A 17,566-nucleotide genomic window follows, 5' to 3' on the forward strand; every position below is an offset into this window, starting at 1 on the left:
CCCCTGGTGGTTTAATGAAGTGGAACACGTGACTGATGTAACTTTATTGCAGAAGAAACGGTTCCAAATTCACCTCCTTTCGGACTGTGAGCTACGGTAGACAGGATGGGTCAAACAAGATCGGGGCTCTCACACTCCACTGCTGCTCCAGGCAAAGCGAAGTGGAAACCGACCGAGACAGCCAAACAACTACGTATCCGCAGATTTACGAATGAGAAGCGAAGGGGTGACCGGTTAGACCGGAATCTTATGAAAAATAAAAACTTGCAGTCGCTGGAAGGCAACCTGCGAGGCCAGGGTCAACCGGAGGCAGGGCTTGAAATCGGATCTGGAGATTCGGAAACACGTCGTGATCACGGCCAAGGAAAGTTGCCGAGCGGACGAGCAGAGTCGGGGGTAGTCGACCACACCACCCCGGTCGTCGAAAGCCCATCTGGAACATATCATGAGCGGATTCCGACTCTCGACAGCGACGCCGTGAGCGAGGGAGCGGCCGACTTGTCCCTGGATGCGACGGGTTTGGATAAACGGGCCAGAGGATTCGACCGAACCGGGTGCGGTGGCCCAGAAGCAAAGGGAAAAGACCATGCCTGCAGCCTTCCGACCAGGACCATGGAAAATAAGCCATTCGGAGATAGTAGTCAGGGTGGGGTTGCTTCCGAGATGAGGGTAGTGTCGGGGGCTGGTTCGGTCCAGCTGCGCACCTCTGGCGAGGAGGGACAGACGAGACACACCCCGGCATCGCTGAGCTTGCGTTTGGACGAACCTTTAAGTAACGACGTGTCGGTATTGACAGAGAATAGGTATATAGCTCACACCGAAGTTGAAATGACCCAGTCTAACTTTGCGACTGTTTCGTGTCAGCCGAAAGCTGTCCGACACCGTGACCAAAACAGTTGTCCACAATCTGGAAACCAAACGCACCCCTCGAACAATTCCCCAACGCAGCCACACAAGCAGGCCCAGAGTCCGCTCGGTAGCAAAGGTTTCCCCGGTACCATCCCAAAGCTCATCATAACCACAGACAACAGCCCCAGTCAGCTGGATCCCGAGACCGTGGGACTCGGAGTCGTCGGATCATGCCTGGATACACACGCCGACGACGAGTCGCCTTGCTCGGACAGTGGCTGCGGAGGCTCCCCGGCGCTGATGCGCTTTCCCCGAAAGCTCTCCAGCTCGTCCTCCGCTTGCCTGTCCTCCGCCTCGTCGTTTGAGGAGTCCGAGGATGACTTCACTGGGAGCGACATCGAGTCCAACCTCTCCCCGGCGAGGTTTCTCACCCTGGGCAGCCCGGACGAGGGGATGGGGGTGAGTGTGCCATTCTTATTTGTCATGCGTAAAATGTGAGCCCACCGCTGGCTCGAGGTTTCCTGCACATATACAATACAATACATATCAACCGTTGGCCTTTTGTCACTTGTGTAACTTTTTGAGTTATTCCAATCTTCAATCTTCCATTCATCATGCTGTATACACAGGAATACTGAGCAGGGCACACACACGTAAATAATCACACACTACACGTCCCACTACATACATGTATATTGACATTGCACTTTGATACAGTATGCACTTTGATACAGTACACAAGAACACACACGTTAAGCAGACTTAAATTGAGTAACACACAGAGAGAGACTGACGGACAGAGAGACTGACAGACAGAGAGACAGACTGACAGACACACACACACCAGTCTATTGTCAGTGTTTGTGTTGTTGTGTTGACACATCCGCAACGCTTGAGTTGAGAGTGAAAATGTTTATATCCTGGATTCAGACTGAAGGTACAATTGCCTCAAGCAATGTCTGGAGGAATTGTTTAAAACAATAGTCTAGCATATATACTATTTATATAGATTCTATATATAATCTGTGAACAGAAAGGGCCTTATATTGGGGTACCCTGAAAGGGGAACAAATGCTCATTTGAGGGGAAATGTGTCTGTACCTTGACCTCTGACCCAGTCTGTCAACGTGCGCATCTCGCTCAAGAGAGAAAACAAGAGCAACGTCACATGGTTGCCCCCGCCCCCTTTTATCTCACTGCAGCACCAGATAGAACTTTGTGGAATGCAGCAAACATAATGTAACGTTCTGTCACGGCGAACAGAAGAGGGGAAGGAACCCAAATTTTCAATTGTTCCCCTTTAACTCTGAGGTTCCACCACTTCTGTTCAGTCACTCGTGATTGGCAAAAATCAGCCTGGCTTGATATATTCAATACAATATGAAATGGCCATGTGCCAAATCTCAAGCTGCTTTAAAGGTTTTTTTTTTTTTTTAATGGGGCAGTCCCACTCTTGTATTTTTCAGTTATTATTGTGTAGAGACAGTGTAGCGAGACAGGAAAGTAAGGAGGAGAGGGTATGTCAGCAGGGCATAGGCCGGATTCTGACCCATGCCGACATGGGCCTATGTGTGCACTGTTGGCCGTGGTGCTAGACCACTGGACCACCCCAGGCCACTGGACCACCTCAGACCACTGGACCACCCCAGACCACATCCCTTTAATTTCTTCTATCAGTCTCTGATACAGTGGTAATCCTATCCCTACATCTCTCGGTGGGGAGTTGGGGTGTTTCCCCTCCTCTCTCAGCTTGGTCTTTTATTCGCCCTGACAAGAAATGCTTGGAATGGCGAGAGCTTCAAACAGTGGGAGCTGTTCTTTTTTTCCTGGAAATAGATCTGTGGCAGTGCGAACACTCTTCCTGAATAGGGTGTGTGTGAATCCTGGAAGTCAACGACCGCAGAGATGGACTGTAAACTTTGGCTGGCCACACACACACACACACACACACACACACACACAGTGTACGAGAGCTGCTTGGCTGTTTTTAGTCACACTGTAGTAAAACCGCTGAACTCGGCCCCTAATGCTTTTATGACAGGCTTGAGTGCAGGGAGAGAGAGTCATTGGGTCGATAACAGAAACCGACTGCTCTGTTTAGATTGTACCGATGTGTTGTTGTGTCTGCGTGAGCCGTGTCATTTTCCGCTGTGGACAGAGCGACCTGCGTGCAGCGCTCTGAGGCGGTGGAAGAATCGGGGCGTCTGGTGTTATTGAATTACTGTCCACTGTTTGCCACTCTTTTCAGAGCGGAGCCAAACCAGTTGCTACACTTTGTGCCGTCAGTGTGACATACTCACAAACTTGCTCACACACACACACACACACACACACACACACACACACACACACACACACACAATCTGATGCCATCTCACATTCAGTGAGTGTGTCATGGAAAATTGGGCTGAAGGCAGTACCGTTGCTAGGCGACATCATTGCCATATATGGTGCAGTTTTGTTTTGTTTTTTTTCAAAAAATGTTTTCTCTCTCTCTCTCTGCTCCTCTGTTCTTTGGCTTGTTGCTGCTCGAGTAACACGTGTTTTATTTGTCACCTTTTTAGGAACTTTTCATATTAAATGAATGGAACTTTTGAGTCTCTCTCTCTCTCTCTCTCTCTATTTTCCGACTCATCTCTCTGGCACTTATCTTTTCCTCTGCTCAGCTGTGTAGGTTTTCCTCTGAAACTCCCTGAAACGTGAAACATGGGCAGTGGAAATCCATAGGAAAATATAGATAAGTGCTGAGGTGGTGGAACATACACACACACACACACACACACACACACACAGAGACACACACGTACACACACACACATATACACATACGCACGCACACATACACCACACTGTACAGGTCCACCTGACATGTACACACATGTACATGAATCTCTCAGAAGCTCACATAATCTGCATTCATATATATATTTCCATGTCACCCGTATTCATACTTATATAACGTAGAAAGCCACCATTGGCAACAGTGTGAGTCAGTGTTTGTGTTTGTGAGGCTGTGGTGGCTGTGAGCTGCTCTGGAAGCAGAAGGAGGGGATGTGGGTTGGTGTCAACAAGGCCTCAAAAGAGCCCTGCGTGTATGTGCGTGTATGTGCATGTATGTGCGTGCGTGTGCGTGTGTGTGTGTGCGTGTGTGTGTGCGTGCGTGTGTGTATGTGTGTGCGCGTGTATGTGTGTGTGTGCGCGCGTGTGTGTGTGAGTGAGCGTGTATGTGTGTGTGTGTGTGTGTGTGTGTGTGTGTGTGTGTGTGTGTGTGTGTGTGTGTGTGTGTGTGTGTGTGTGCGTGCGTGTGTGTGTGTGTGTGCGCGTGTGTGCGTGTGCGTGTGCGTGTGTGTGTGTGTGTGTATATGTATGGCATGTCTCTTCAAGGGCATATAGGAGTTGTCCAACAGGTTTCTCTCTCTCTCTCGCTCGCTCGCTCTCTCTCTCTCTCTCTCCCTCTCTCTCTCTCTCTCTCTCTCTCTCTCTCTCTCTCTCTCTCTCTCTCTCTCTGTGGCCTAACATATGTCTGAGGAATTTCTCAGAGGGACGAAGAAGGAGAAGAGGGTGGTGACAGGAGAAGAGGTGTAGGGGCAGATTGGTGGTGAATCTATTGGTTCTATTGTGGCACTGTACCTTGAAATGTTCTGATTTCACTTGAATGTTCAACATCCCATAATGCAGCCTTGGGTCAGACCTGTTATGCTGAATGTCTTAGAGCAGCACTGGTAGCTAGAGAGAGAGAGAGAGAGATTAAGTGGTGAGCAGGTTAGGGAGCGAGGGAGAGACGGGGAGAGAGGATTGAAAAACTAGCGGAGGAGGTGAGAGAGAGAGAGAGAGAGAGAGAGGTACACCAGGGAGGGAGATATCGGGTAGTGAGAAAGTGAAAGGGAGGTGTGATATGATATTGAAACGGGACAGATGGTGAGGAGGAGGGGGAAGAGAGGGATGGATGAAGGGAGGGAGGAGGGGGGGGGGGAAGAGTTCAGTGTAAAACAGATTAGGCTTCTGTCTTACCTCATGCTCTTCACCAGACAACACAAGCTTATGCTTCCACCTCCATGCTAACCCAGCGAGGCAGTGCCACCTCTGCCCGGGTGCTGGTCATGCTAACCCAGGGACACAGCCAGGGCGCTAATGCTAGGATGCTAATGCTAGGCTAGGCTACGCTAGGCTCGCTGGTGGGGGAGAGGGGGGGGGGAGCCTGGATGCTGGCCGAGGGGGTCCGGGGGGGGGGCGACGTGGGGCTCATGGCGAGGAGCGCATGGTGCTGGCTCCGCTCGAGATCCTTCCCCGCCTCTGTGTGTGTCTGTGTCAGCGTCTGTCTGCTGCTGGAGTACTGCTCCGTGTTCCAGGTAAGAAAGTATGCGTGATGGAGAGAACAAAAGAAAGAAAGAAAGAAAGAAAAACTGTATGAACAGTAGAAGTCTGTGAGAGTCCCAGTCAGTCCTGTGCTATGTCAGCTCCTTCTTCCTACAAATGGTGTGTGTGTGTGTGTGTGTGTGTGTGTGTGTGTGTGTGTGTGTGTGTGTGTGTGTGTGTGTGTGTGTGTGTGTGTGTGTGTGTGTGTGTGTGTGTGTGTGTGTGTGTGTGTGTGTGTGTGTGTGTGTGTGTGTGTCTGCCTGCCTGCCTGCCTGCCTGTGTGTAGGTTAGGGAGGGCTAAGCAGGCCAAGGTCAAGCAGCCATGTTCCGGTTCCTAGGGGCTTCTCACACTTCAGGACCAACCTGTTCTCCTTTGGCGCTGTCCCCTCCAGCCACCATGGAGTGACTGCACCACAGAAGGCCAGAGTACAGCTCAGCTCAGCTCAGATTGGCTCTGTTGTGGATTTAGGAGTATCAGAGTTGGATTACAAGATCTGTAGATAGAGATAGGTTGGTAGATATCTTTGCCTGTCTGTCTGTCTGTCTGTCTCTCTCTCTCTTTCTTTCTCTCTCTTTCTTTCTTTCTTTCTTTCTTTCTCTCTCTCTCTTTTCTCTCTGTCTACAGTATCTATCACTCAAGATTTGTAGATATAGAGAGGTCGGTAGATATCATCTATCTATCTATCTATCTATCTATCTATCTATCTATCTCTCTCTCTCTCTCTCTCTCTCTCTCTCTTTTCTCTCTGTCTACAGTATCTATCACTCTTATACTCGAGTGTTAGTTAATCTGGAATCATGATGTTGTTGGGTGTAAAATGCCACACATGGATGTGTCCCCTGGCTCTGGCTCTCTCTGTCTGGGCTAAAGCGTCTGTAAACCGGGGGCGATTAGGATGACGGTCGCCCTGCGGAATTAGGGCAGGAAGGCTGCTGATCCATGTGGCCAGGCCGTCCCGACTTGTCTGTGTCTTAACCCACCTTGACCCCTGACCCCTACCCCAAGGCACCTTGGAGGTCTGAAGGGATCGGATCATAGGAGTGGAAGTCTTAGGGTCATGGCCTCCACTGCTTTCTTTCTTGCCTCTATCGGATCATTCCAGAACAATGGTCCATACTGTAGGGGTTTCTGAGGTAGGGGGAGGGGGAGGGGGTCAAAGGTCAGGTTGGTATTGGGCATGTTGAGCATCCCTCTGGTCACCTCTGTGATGCCACAGCTATGCCCACTACTGTCGTCATGGGAACAGTGATGTGTGTGTGTGTGTGTGTGTGTGTGTGTGTTGCTGCTGTCATTATGACAAATACCAGATACATTCCTAGAGGTGTGCTGAAGGGAGGAGAGAAACAGAGCCCTGCTGTTCAGGGTGGGGAAGGGGGGAGGGAGGAAGGGGGGAGGGAGGGAGGGCAGTAGACAGGAATGAAAGCAGGAGAGAGAAGAAAGACCACTTGAGAAAGGAGGAGCGCAGTAAAAGGAGTCATAAGAAGAGCAAAAGGGTATGGAAGGAGAAGAGGGGGATGATGATGATGAAGAAGAAGGAGAGAGAGAGAAAGACGAAGTTTTTAAATGGCAAAAGAGGGGATCGAGGAAGGAGAGGGGGAGGATTTAATTAGGGCAAGAGAGTGAGTGATTCTGTGAGTGACCCCCCCCCCCCTTCTTGAGAGAGACACACACACACACAGAGAGAGAGACAGACACAGACAGAGAGAGAGACCCCCCCCCGACACACACACACACACCCTTCCGGGTGAAGCCAGGCAGGGCAGTCTGGGGGGGCCGAGCCTGGCCTGGTCAGCTGCTGAGCCAGATGAGACCTGAGCCGGCCCTGCAGGTTCATATGGGGGAGGCTGGTGGAGGTAGAAATCGGAGGACGGCCTCATTGTACCCAACATGGACCAATGCGTCATACTTGGCCTTCGTTACCCAATCAGAGATGGGAAAAACAAACCTCCCGTAAATCACAATGATCACCATGGGAGGGCTGTCTCAGCTCGCCCTTATCATTCGCCTTCTGCTGTCACACACACACACACACACACACACACTTGACGTGTGTGTGTGTGTGTATGTGTGTTTCTCTGTGTGTGCGGGCGTGTGTGTGTGTTGTGCTTCAGTTTGTGTGTGTGTGTGTGTGTATGTTTCTCTGTGTGTGTGCGGGCATGTGTGTGTGCGCTTCAGCTTGTGTGTGTGGTTTTCTTGTTCACACACTGAGTGGGTGGGTGTGTGTGAGGATGATGTTAGACAGGTTGTTGTGGGGTTAAGCTGGTAAGGAGATTTAGGGCTCAGGTGTGGCTGGCACACAGACATCACTTGGCTTCTGTTTCCTCCCAATGGAGTCAGCATAACATTAGGGTGTGTGAGAGAGAGAGAGAGAGAGAGAGAGAGAGAGAGAGAGAGAGAGAGATCTTGCAGGGCAAGATGTGTTGCCTCACACAAATTGCATATGCTACCGCATTGGCTTGTGTGTGTGTGTGTGTGTGCGCACGCACGGCTGTGCATACGTGCGTCTGTGCCAGGAGTGCTGTAAGGGTTCGCAAGTTGCGTCCTCCATTTTGTGGGGAGGTCTCCTAAACGTGCGACAGACCTCTGTAACCTGAAGGTTCTACTCGGGTGTCAACATTACATTCCACTATTCACCACAACACTGCAGTGTTCCAGAATGTTCCAGAGCAGGGGAGACAAACACAGGCCGGACTGGGTTGGACTGGGCTGGACTAGGCTGGGCCGGGCTGGGCTAGGCTGGACTGGGCTGGACTAGGCTGGTCCGGGCCGGACTGGACTAGGCTGGGCTGGGCTGGACTAGGCTGGTCCGGGCCGGACTGGGCTAGGCTGGACTGGGCTGGACTAGGCTGGGCCGGGCTGGACTTCTAAAAGGCTTTATGGTTGAAGGTTTTATTGTGCTCGTCATTCCGCTTGTTTGTCCTGGATGTACTGTGACCCTGCTTTTCTTCATCTCGGTCATTCACACACACACACACACACACACACACACACACGCACAGAGAGCAACGCAAGCAAACCCAGAGAAGAACACACAGCATCGATGACACACATTGATGACCCCACCCCCCCGTGTGTGTGTCATCGATGTGTGTGTTCTTCTCTGGGTTTGCTTGCGTTGCTCTCTGTGCTCACTCTGTGTGTGTGTGTGTGTGTGTGTGTGTGTGTGTGTGTGTGTGTGTGTGTGTTCTTCTCTGGGTTTGCTTGCGTCAAACCCTCTTGCACAGTGACCTCGCATTGTTTCCAAACAGAGATAAAACACACTACACAAGCCCTCTCAAAGCAAACACACTGACGTACGTACACACACACACACACACACTCACGTATGCAGTTACTCAACCAGACACACATACTCAACGGAGGGATGTTTGCTTTTACGACATCACTGTGGATGTTCTGGTAAATGTTTTGTGAATGGGGTCGTGTGTGTGTGTGTGTGTAGGTCTGCCTGGTCTGGACTCAGGGGAGGGGTTGGGCCTGACCTCTTCTTCCTGTAATTTAGACGGTCTACACACAAAGGCCTGTGTGTACGTGTACGTGTGTGTACGTGTGTGTACGTGTGTGTGTGTGTGTGTGTACGTGTGTGGTCATCCTCTCATCTTGGCTTCTTCCCACAGAAAGCTTCCTGAGTTGTTGTGTTGGACTCATGGCATACATTCCCTTTTGTTGCCACATGACTCATTGACGTGACCGAAAAAATTGAATTCTGTCATTTGTCTTTCTGTGACCGGAACCAACCACCATTAGGGAACCACTGTGGACATTTCTATGTACATGTATACATACTTGTGTGTGTGTGTGACGTGATATGTGACGTGTGTGTGTGTTTCCTCTCAGAACAAGCCCTGGCAGAAGCTGAAGACCATGGTGCACTGGTCTCCTTTTGTGGTGTCCTTTAAGAAGCGCTGGGTGCAGCTAGCTGGCCATGCAGGTACACACACACTGTCTCACACACGCACACACTCGCACATGCGCACACACACTCTCACACACACTCACGCGCACACACACACACCCCTTCGCTTCCGGTCCCTTTCTCGTTCACTCTCTATCCTCTCTCATCATGTTACTCATTCTCACCTCTCCCTCCCCCCCTCCTCCCCTCCCCTCCCCCCCTCCTTCCCCCCCCCCCCCCCTCCCTGGTGTAGGTAACTTCCAGGCGGGGGAGTACGGGCGCCTGCTGAAGCGCTACTGTGAGTGTGAGCAGCAGTGCCTACAGAAGCTGATGGAGGACACACTGCGCCCGTACGTGCCCGGGTACCACGGCGTGGTCCAGCGGGAGGAGCACGACTACAACCTGATGGACGACCTGCTCGCCGACTTTGACTCCCCCTCCATCATGGACTGCAAGATGGGCAGCAGGTGAGGTCAAAGGTCGAATAGAACATGGAGTCGATGTCTCCCCACTAGACTCTCACTGTGTCGTACTATGATTTACGGATGTTCCTGCTACTCGCCCCACTGGAGTTGTTGTGTTTCTGCTGCTACTACTCATGTTATTGTTCAAATTATTATTATTATTATTATTATTATTATTATTTTTACTTCGCTGCACTGTTGAGGAGCTAGCTTGTCCTAAGCACTTCACTGCACCGTCTACCATCTTCTGTGTCTATGACAAATAAAGTTTGATTTGATTTAGGCGCACTAACCAACTCTCCCTCTCCCCCCAACCAACCCTCCCTCTCCGCCCCAACCCTCCCTCCCTTTCCCACCCTCCCTCTCCCCCAACCCTCCCTCCCTCTCCCCCTAATCAACCCTCCCTCTCCCCCCCAACCAACCCTCTCCCCCCCAACCAGGACGTACCTGGAGGAGGAGCTTCTAAAGGCGCGGGAGCGGCCCCGGCTGCGCAGGGACATGTATGACAAGATGGTGGCGGTGGACCCCGGGGCCCCTACGGAGCAGGAGAGGGCCCAGCAGGGGGTCCTCAAACCCAGATACATGCAGTGGAGAGAGACCCTCAGCTCCACCGCCACCATGGGCTTCCGCATCGAGGGCATCAAGGTCAGAGGTCATACTTACTGTCGGGGGCGGAGGGGGTCGACTGGAGGGAGGACGAGGTGGGGGTGGGGTTACAGAGTTTTCAGTTAAAACTGAGCCAAGCTGGTTAGATGGTCACACACACTTTTTAAGCAAAGCTAATCTGTAAATGTTGTTATTGATTTGTTGTTGTTGTTGTTGATTTGTGTTGTGCAGAGAGCGGACGGGACGTGCAACACCAACTTCAAGAAGACCAAACACCGGGAGCAGGTGATGCAGGCCCTGGGAGACTTTGTAGATGGGAACATTCAGATCCTGGTACGTGTTTCCCCAGGGACAGTCAGTTGGGGGGGACATGAGTCCTAGGGGGGGTCCCATTCACCAAGTAGCAAATTGAACCCTAGCCAGTGTGTACCAAAACAGAACTATGTGGAGATCTTAGGTGATTGGACAGGTGAAAATTCCAAATGGCCAATCGGAGGTAGTGGTGGAGTTGTTTCCCTGTTGCTTCGACCGACCTATGGGATCGTCTCAGGGAGGGTGGCGGCTCGGGGTTGGTTGAGGATTGGGTGTTCTGTCTCTTTTAGCCGGTGGAGAAAGACTTGTGGACACATCACTTTGCTGTCCTGTGTTCATGCCTTCATACCAGTCTGTTCTTGTGTTGTGGTCTGTCTAATACTCTCCTCTCCTCTCCTCTCCTCTCCTCTCTCCTCCTCCTCTCTTCCTCTCCTCTCTCCCTCTCCTCTCTTCCTCTCCTCTCCCCTCCCCTCCTCTCTTCCTCTCCTCTCCTCTCCGATAGAAACTCTACTTGCAACGTTTGGAAGAGCTCCGGTCGGTACTAGAGAAATCCCACTTCTTTAGAACACATGAGGTGAGACACACACACACACACACAAACACACCATATGCTGCCACCCACCTTTATACCCATTGTACTCCACTCACAAACAGCCAATTAAATTGATATTGTAACATTCATGCAACATTCGTGCATACTTTCTTTCAATAAACCTGTTTTGTTGGGTTATAACTGCTGTGGTGATCTAGTCATCCAAACACACACACACACTCTCTCTCTCACACACACACACACACACCTGCCCTGCCCTGACCTCGCCTCATCAAACCTGACGTGTCCTTGGCCCTAGGTGGTGGGCAGTTCCCTGCTGTTTGTCCACGACGCGTCGGGACAGGCCCGCGTATGGATGATCGACTTTGGGAAGACGGTGCCTCTGGTAGCCCCCCTCACCCTGGACCATCGGACCCCCTGGGAGGAGGGGAACCGGGAGGACGGATACCTCTGGGGCCTGGACAACCTCATAGACATCCTCACCACCATGCTGCCCCTCAGCCCCTGAGAGAGGGAGGGCCACAGAGAGGAGAGAGAGGAGGGGGGGGGGGGGGGGGGGGGAGCACAGAGGGAATGGAGGGAACGAACAAGTGTCCTGGGAGAGGTGGAGGATGGAGGGAACAGGGTGTGAGACTGAACAGAAGGAGGGGAAGGAGAGAAAGGAGAAGCACACATCATCACACGGTGGACGGTGGTTCTTCCTCTTCAACCAAAGAGCGAGGGATTCCTTCTACATGACCAGCAGTGTCTCCTCCTCACGAACTTCTGTCGCTTACACACACACACACAGACCAACGAGGTGTCTCCTCCACGCCTCCCCATCTCAGACTCCCTCTGCTGGTAGGGGGCATGTATGACACTGATAAACTTTTTCAAATTGGAGAAAACCTTTTTAAGTGGCCTTAGAGGAGGGATGGAGGCCATTTTGATGATGGACCACTTCACTTTGACTATTTTATGTACATGTATTCAACAACACTAGAATGCCTGGAACACTTATATTATAACGTATCCAGTGCTTAGCCTCTTTCTATATGTAAATACAATTATTTAATTATTTTGCCATCGAATAGCCTCTTTATACGGTTTGTACTTTTTCTGTGCCTAGATGTTGGGGCTGGCGGGCAGAGAGTTGTTTTGACCATTCCACTGAGGTGGACTGCCATGTTTTTAGGCGGATTCACCCTAAATATCTATATTTCTAAAATTGGTTTACACAACTCGAGTGATAACTTAAGGTGTTTTTTTGTGGGGGGGGGGGGACTGGTGCTCTCTGTCTGATCCAGCGAAACTAGGGGAAATGGTTGAATGATTTTTAATGTATTTACTTTCCACCCTAGTGGGTAGGTGGCTTGATCACCATGACTAGCTACAGGAGAATGTATTGCACTACGGTTACTCAGAAAAGCCATTGAACAAAGAAAAGTCCTGCCTCTTTTAATGTTTGAACACAGGTAACTCCTCTCTGGTTTCCTGGGTTCCAGGGAAACGTCCTTTTTTTTTTTTTTTTCTGTTTCATGTAAGTTGACTCAACTGTGCCACTGTTTGGGACCGGAAGTGTTGGGATCTAGTTCTGTTGAATTCTACTTTAATTTTCGGCGATTAGTTAAAGATATGCACGATAGTGGGACTGGGACAGACTTAATGGAAAAAGTCTATGAAACTGGAATACATTTGTATGTATTACTAGGACTATATGATTCACATATCTGTCTGTGTTACAAACTGGAACATTTAGATTTGGTACATATGTCTTACTGGGTGGGTGATTTTATATCAACGGCTACATTGTGGTGGTTTGTTTTTTTATCACAGGGGAAAATGTGCCGTCATCACTTCTGTCTGTCTATTTATTGTTTGCTACTGTCGACTGGTCCTGCCAGGGGGGGAGGAACTATGGTTCATACAAACAATCCTCTGAATTCCAATCTACCGTACACCCACAAACCCCCCTGGATTGTTTTTTGAATGATTAATATGATTGTATTTTTATACTGGTGATCATATGTAACACATTTTATACATTTGTCAGGTCTGAATTCCATTTTGTCTGTCAGTTTCAGTCAACATTCCAATCAGTCTTCCTCTTTCTCCTTCAACAGTTGTCAGGCAGCTCTGCGTGTGTGTGTGTGTGTGTGTGTGTGTGTGTGTGTGTGTGTGTGTGTGTGTGTGTGTGCGTGCGCGTGCGCGTGTGCGTGTACGTGTACAATGTTCTACTTGGTAAATACAAGGGCTCTGTGTGTGAGAGTGCCGTTTGGTATGCATGTGTCAACAGTGGCATCATGGAATTGACATCTAGACATCTATCTCAAACATTCCACACTGCAGAAGCATTTAAACTGGATAAACATATTGTTTACAGAAAAAGTATTATGTATCTTACATGGTGTATCCTTGTGTTTATCTTAACCAGCCAGGATGGTCAGACTATGAGGTGTGTGTATGAGACTGAGAACTGGACTGTGTGTATTCAGGTGGGGCTGACATTTTTGTAGTTTTTCATAACCCTTTTCTCTGCACTGCAAGTCTGCATGACAGGGGGAGGCGGGCACATGGACTGTTGTGAAGACGAAGACTTCTGGGTCCCTGCTCTCTCTGTGTGGAATGCCATTGATTGCAATAAACTGGAACAAAGAACATTGGAGTCTTTCTATTCATTCATCCACACAAACATAAACAAGTTAGAAGTCGGAATCCCCCTGATTCATGCGAGTATCTGGGTTTTTTCAGAGATTTCTGTGAGTATCGTGGAATGATGTAACATTGCCAGTCTCACATGATTATACTGTATATGTTATGCAAATACAAATATATACAACATACTTATATACATATATATATATCCCTTTATTCTGAGTGCATTTCTTCAGTAACATTATTAACACGTACAGTAGTCACTGTTTTTGTAAAATGTTCTAATCTGCCACGTTATAATGTGATCATCAGTGGCATGTGAAGTGATCATATATATATATATATATATATATATATATATATATATATATACACCTGTTCAACTGCTCGGTAATGCAAATATCTAATCAACCAATCACATGGCAGCAACTCAATGCATTTAGGCATGTAGACATTTTTTACATAATCCAGAGTAAGGCACGTAATCTTCGTTGTAAAGGTGCAGGAAAGCTCTCCTGCAGAGAGAAGACCCGCAAAGTTTGCAAATCCTCATCGCAGTTGTTCCTACGGGGCGGCCGACACTCCCTGACTTGAACACGGATCGCTCCTCGCTGAAAACGAGCGTCACTATTGGCTGGCGTTCTTCCTACTACGGTGGTTGTGTCATCAGGGGAGGCGGGGCTCATTGTAGTGCAATGAATGGAATGAAGAATGTTATCATGCACGCGTGTTTGATACCGTTCCTCATTCCATGCATTCCATTGGGCCCATCCTCCGATTTCTACCTCCACCAGCCTCCCTTGCTTTATGTGCAGCCCTTAAACCCTTCGAAGGCCTCTCACTCTGTCGTGTAGTCGGACCGGTGAGATTGTCATAGGAAACCCTACAGCAGTGTTCTCCAGATGAAGACCCCCCCCCACCCCCAACCCACGTCACTGTGTCTGAGCCCTAGTGTGGAGCAACACCACCTGGCCCCTCAGCCCAGCCTCCACCCCTCCCTGGGGCACCACGTACTGGGTGCCGTCCCCGGCCCTCTGGGGGTCCATCTCCCTCAGCTGGTTGTTGCTCTGGGCCACGCTGTCCAGGCTCCACAGCTGGTAGCGCAGGCTCTTCCCCTGCTTGGCCAGAACGTAGGCCTCTCTGACCCCCGTGGTGGGGCTGGGGCACGGGGGGCTGTCCCTGGGCAGGTGGAGCCAGGGCAGGGTGGGGTCTGGCTGGGTTTGCTCTCTGCTCACACTCCCCTGGTCTAGGCCTAAGAGAACGCCTGGGGGAGATGGAGAGGTTAGGTTGATGCATGTAATGTGCTATGGAAATAGTGGGTGTGGGTGTGTGTGGGTTATCCACTCTCCTGCTTTAGGCCTAAGAGAACACCTGGGGGAGATGGAGAGGTTAGATGTAAGGTGCTATGGAAAGTGTGTGTGTGTGTGTGTGTGTGAGTGAGTGTGTGTTATCCAGTCTCACCCGAGGCCACTGCCCAGTGTGCTCGGTGTCCGGTGTGTGAGCACGGCTCATGGTTGAAGTCCTCATCGTATCTGTACACACGCAGTCAAGGAACTGAAACAGTACATAACAATACAATACAGTACAGTACAGAACAAAACAGAACAGAACAGAACAGAACAGAACAGAACAGCACACAGTATAGAACAGCACAGAACAGAACACATCCTGTACTGTAAGCCACCTACTGGTGGATCAAAATTGGCTCTTACAGTCCCATGGACTGTCTCAGTCTCACTTATAAATGGTAATAATTCAAATTACATTCAAATAATTATGCAACCCAGATATGATATAGACGATATGACATGATGGTTTACGTAAATGTAAATAGTTTAAGGGATGGATGGAGTGTGTGTGTGTGTTAAGGATCCGGGATGAGGACAGGCTGTCCTTCAGACAGGTGTCTCAGGATGGAGGTGGAGTTGTCTCCGCTCATTCCCCCTGACAGGAGCTCGGCTCTGCACACACACACCTCCTCCGCAAGCAGGGCCATGTCACGGGCTGAAACACACACACACACACACACACACACACACACTAGAAATGGAATTCCAATTCCATGATGTCAACATTGGCAAATACACACCACCCTGCTCTTACACACACAGAGCCCTTGTATTTACCAAGTAGAAAGTCCTACTCACTCCCACACACCCACACCCACACACACACACACTTTATCTCACCACAACAATGTGTATCAACCCACTTCTTTCTGGAAAGCTTTACCTGCACTGATACGTCCACAGACATGGACATGGCCTTACCTGAAAACATCTCGCCCTGCGCAGTATAGCACCTGTCCAGCGCTGTCTGGACTACCGTCTCCATGGAAACACTCAGAGGGGGTTGCTGTAGGTGAGCTGCCATCCACAAAGCCACCAAACCACACCTGAGCGTTAAAAACACGTCAGGGGGACACACTGTACCTTTTGCTTCCAGTTTATTCTGCATTCAAGCGCTCCTCGAAAATAACAAACTCAGAAATGATACCCGAGTTTCCCACTTTTGTGGGAATCTCAGAATGAACCAAAGTGCTATAGGCAAAATCCAAGTTGGAAACCAAGTTTTGAGTTTCTGAGGAAGACTTGAACGCACCATCGGGCCCTCCTTAGGGAGTAGAACAACACATTCAAGGAGAGGATCTATACCACCAAAGACCGCCGTCAGCCTATGAAACAAAGGCCAACTCACATATGCACACGTGTTACCTATCCTCTCACGCTAGATCAGTGATCATTTCAAGGAAGAGAGGAGGAAGAAAAAGGAAGAAAAAAGGGATGTAATAACTACAGGTGTAGAGACTTACTGTGGGCCATCTTGGATGAGGGAAGGCACATACTTATTGAACAACATCCATTGCAGGTCCTTCCTAAAACTGCAGGCAACAAAAACACATGATCACCACCTTCTTGTTCACACATGACTGAAACACCCACCAAAGGAAACGTTGCAGACCTTGCTGCACAAGGCAGAATCATTTGAAATGTGGCAGATTTGGAATACACCTTCATTTCTGCTTGAGGAAAACCTTTTTTTTCCTGTGGTCAGCCACAGTCACCCACCTGCTCTCCCTCCGACTGAGCAGCAAGCGGGCCTCTGTGTAATCTCCCTCGACAGGGGACTTTCCTGCAGCTATGGCCTGGTACAGCTTCTTCTTGCTGGGCTCTGAGACAGCTGGAGGTGGGGGTGGTCTTGGTGGTGGCGGTGGTGGAGGTGGAGGTGGACGTAGGGTTGGATGCTCCATGGACATTTCCTGTATCTCTCTTTGCATAGTTCTGTGTGATTCTGTGTGGTTGGGGGCAAGGGAGGGAATTAATGCACTTGCATGCACATGATTGACCAAATTGCAGGAATTGCAGGAAATAAACAAGATCTTGTTGTCTCTTCTTGACACTGATATCATCTGTCCAATTTATGTTATGTTATGCAATCTGCATGACAGATCACCACACCTCTCTATCTGATGCAAGCATACTATTTCGCAAGCAACATCACCTACTAGACACAATAGGATTCATTCTGTAATATCATAGACCAGAGGTAGTTTGATAAACACTCACTTTATTGCATGATTTCAGTTCAGAAGCCCCACGACTTCTAAAGCAGGGACCGTTCAGCTACGTTTAGCCTCCTACACTGGCATGGCCAAGCTCGCTTACTGTAGTATTTATTCCATATTTGGTCACAGGCGGCCATTTAAAGTGGTAATCTACCTGTGTCTGTCACTGTTAAAGAGATACCATTGTCTCATGTGCTGTGTCGAAATGACAAGTTATTAGTCGTGAATCACGGGATTACAAACCCAGAACAGGACCGTGAAAGTTGATCTTATCGGAATTGGAGCAGTCGGAACAACTACAGAAGGGGCGGGCACGTCTCCAAAGTTACCC

General features: G+C 49.6%; 2 protein-coding genes across 2 annotated transcripts; one reads left to right on the forward strand and one right to left on the reverse strand.

The window, feature by feature from the left end:
- On the forward strand, nt 1-11,562 carry itpkcb (inositol-trisphosphate 3-kinase Cb). Its single transcript, XM_083680088.1, has 7 exons — nt 1-1,308; nt 9,044-9,137; nt 9,355-9,568; nt 10,006-10,210; nt 10,403-10,504; nt 10,986-11,057; nt 11,335-11,562. Exons 1-7 carry the CDS (start codon nt 106-108, stop codon nt 11,542-11,544), a joined length of 2,100 nt encoding a protein of 699 aa, XP_083536214.1. The 5' UTR covers nt 1-105; the 3' UTR covers nt 11,545-11,562.
- Nucleotides 11,563-13,887: 2,325 nt separating this feature from the next.
- On the reverse strand, nt 13,888-17,513 carry actmap (actin maturation protease). Its single transcript, XM_083680202.1, has 7 exons — nt 17,237-17,513; nt 16,739-16,961; nt 16,483-16,551; nt 15,941-16,065; nt 15,545-15,674; nt 15,132-15,202; nt 13,888-14,934 (listed from the first exon to the last, which is right to left on the reverse strand). The coding sequence occupies exons 2-7, from the start codon at nt 16,945-16,947 to the stop codon at nt 14,603-14,605; spliced, it is 936 nt and encodes a 311-aa protein (XP_083536328.1). The 5' UTR covers nt 16,948-16,961; nt 17,237-17,513; the 3' UTR covers nt 13,888-14,602.
- Nucleotides 17,514-17,566: the final 53 nt, after the last annotated feature.

The sequence above is a fragment of the Argentina silus genome (genome assembly GCF_951799395.1).
Source record: "Argentina silus genome assembly, chromosome: 11".
Lineage (NCBI taxonomy): Eukaryota > Metazoa > Chordata > Actinopteri > Argentiniformes > Argentinidae > Argentina > Argentina silus.

What these genes read in the sequence shown, in the direction of transcription:
- itpkcb (XM_083680088.1), top strand. Translation starts at nt 106, where the DNA reads ATGGGTCAAACAAGATCGGGGCTCTCACACTCCACTGCTGCTCCAGGC. An exon ending in ATGGGAACATTCAGATCCTG is followed by an intron (nt 10,505 to 10,985) that starts GTACGTGTTTCC and finishes CCTCTCCGATAG; the next exon opens with AAACTCTACTTGCAACGTTT. An exon ending in ACTTCTTTAGAACACATGAG is followed by an intron (nt 11,058 to 11,334) that starts GTGAGACACACA and finishes CCTTGGCCCTAG; the next exon opens with GTGGTGGGCAGTTCCCTGCT.
- actmap (XM_083680202.1), bottom strand. Translation starts at nt 16,947, where the DNA reads ATGCAAAGAGAGATACAGGAAATGTCCATGGAGCATCCAACCCTACGT. An exon ending in CTCATCCAAGATGGCCCACA is followed by an intron (nt 16,066 to 16,482) that starts GTAAGTCTCTAC and finishes TTTAACGCTCAG; the next exon opens with GTGTGGTTTGGTGGCTTTGT. An exon ending in GCAGGGCGAGATGTTTTCAG is followed by an intron (nt 15,675 to 15,940) that starts GTAAGGCCATGT and finishes TGTGTGTTTCAG; the next exon opens with CCCGTGACATGGCCCTGCTT.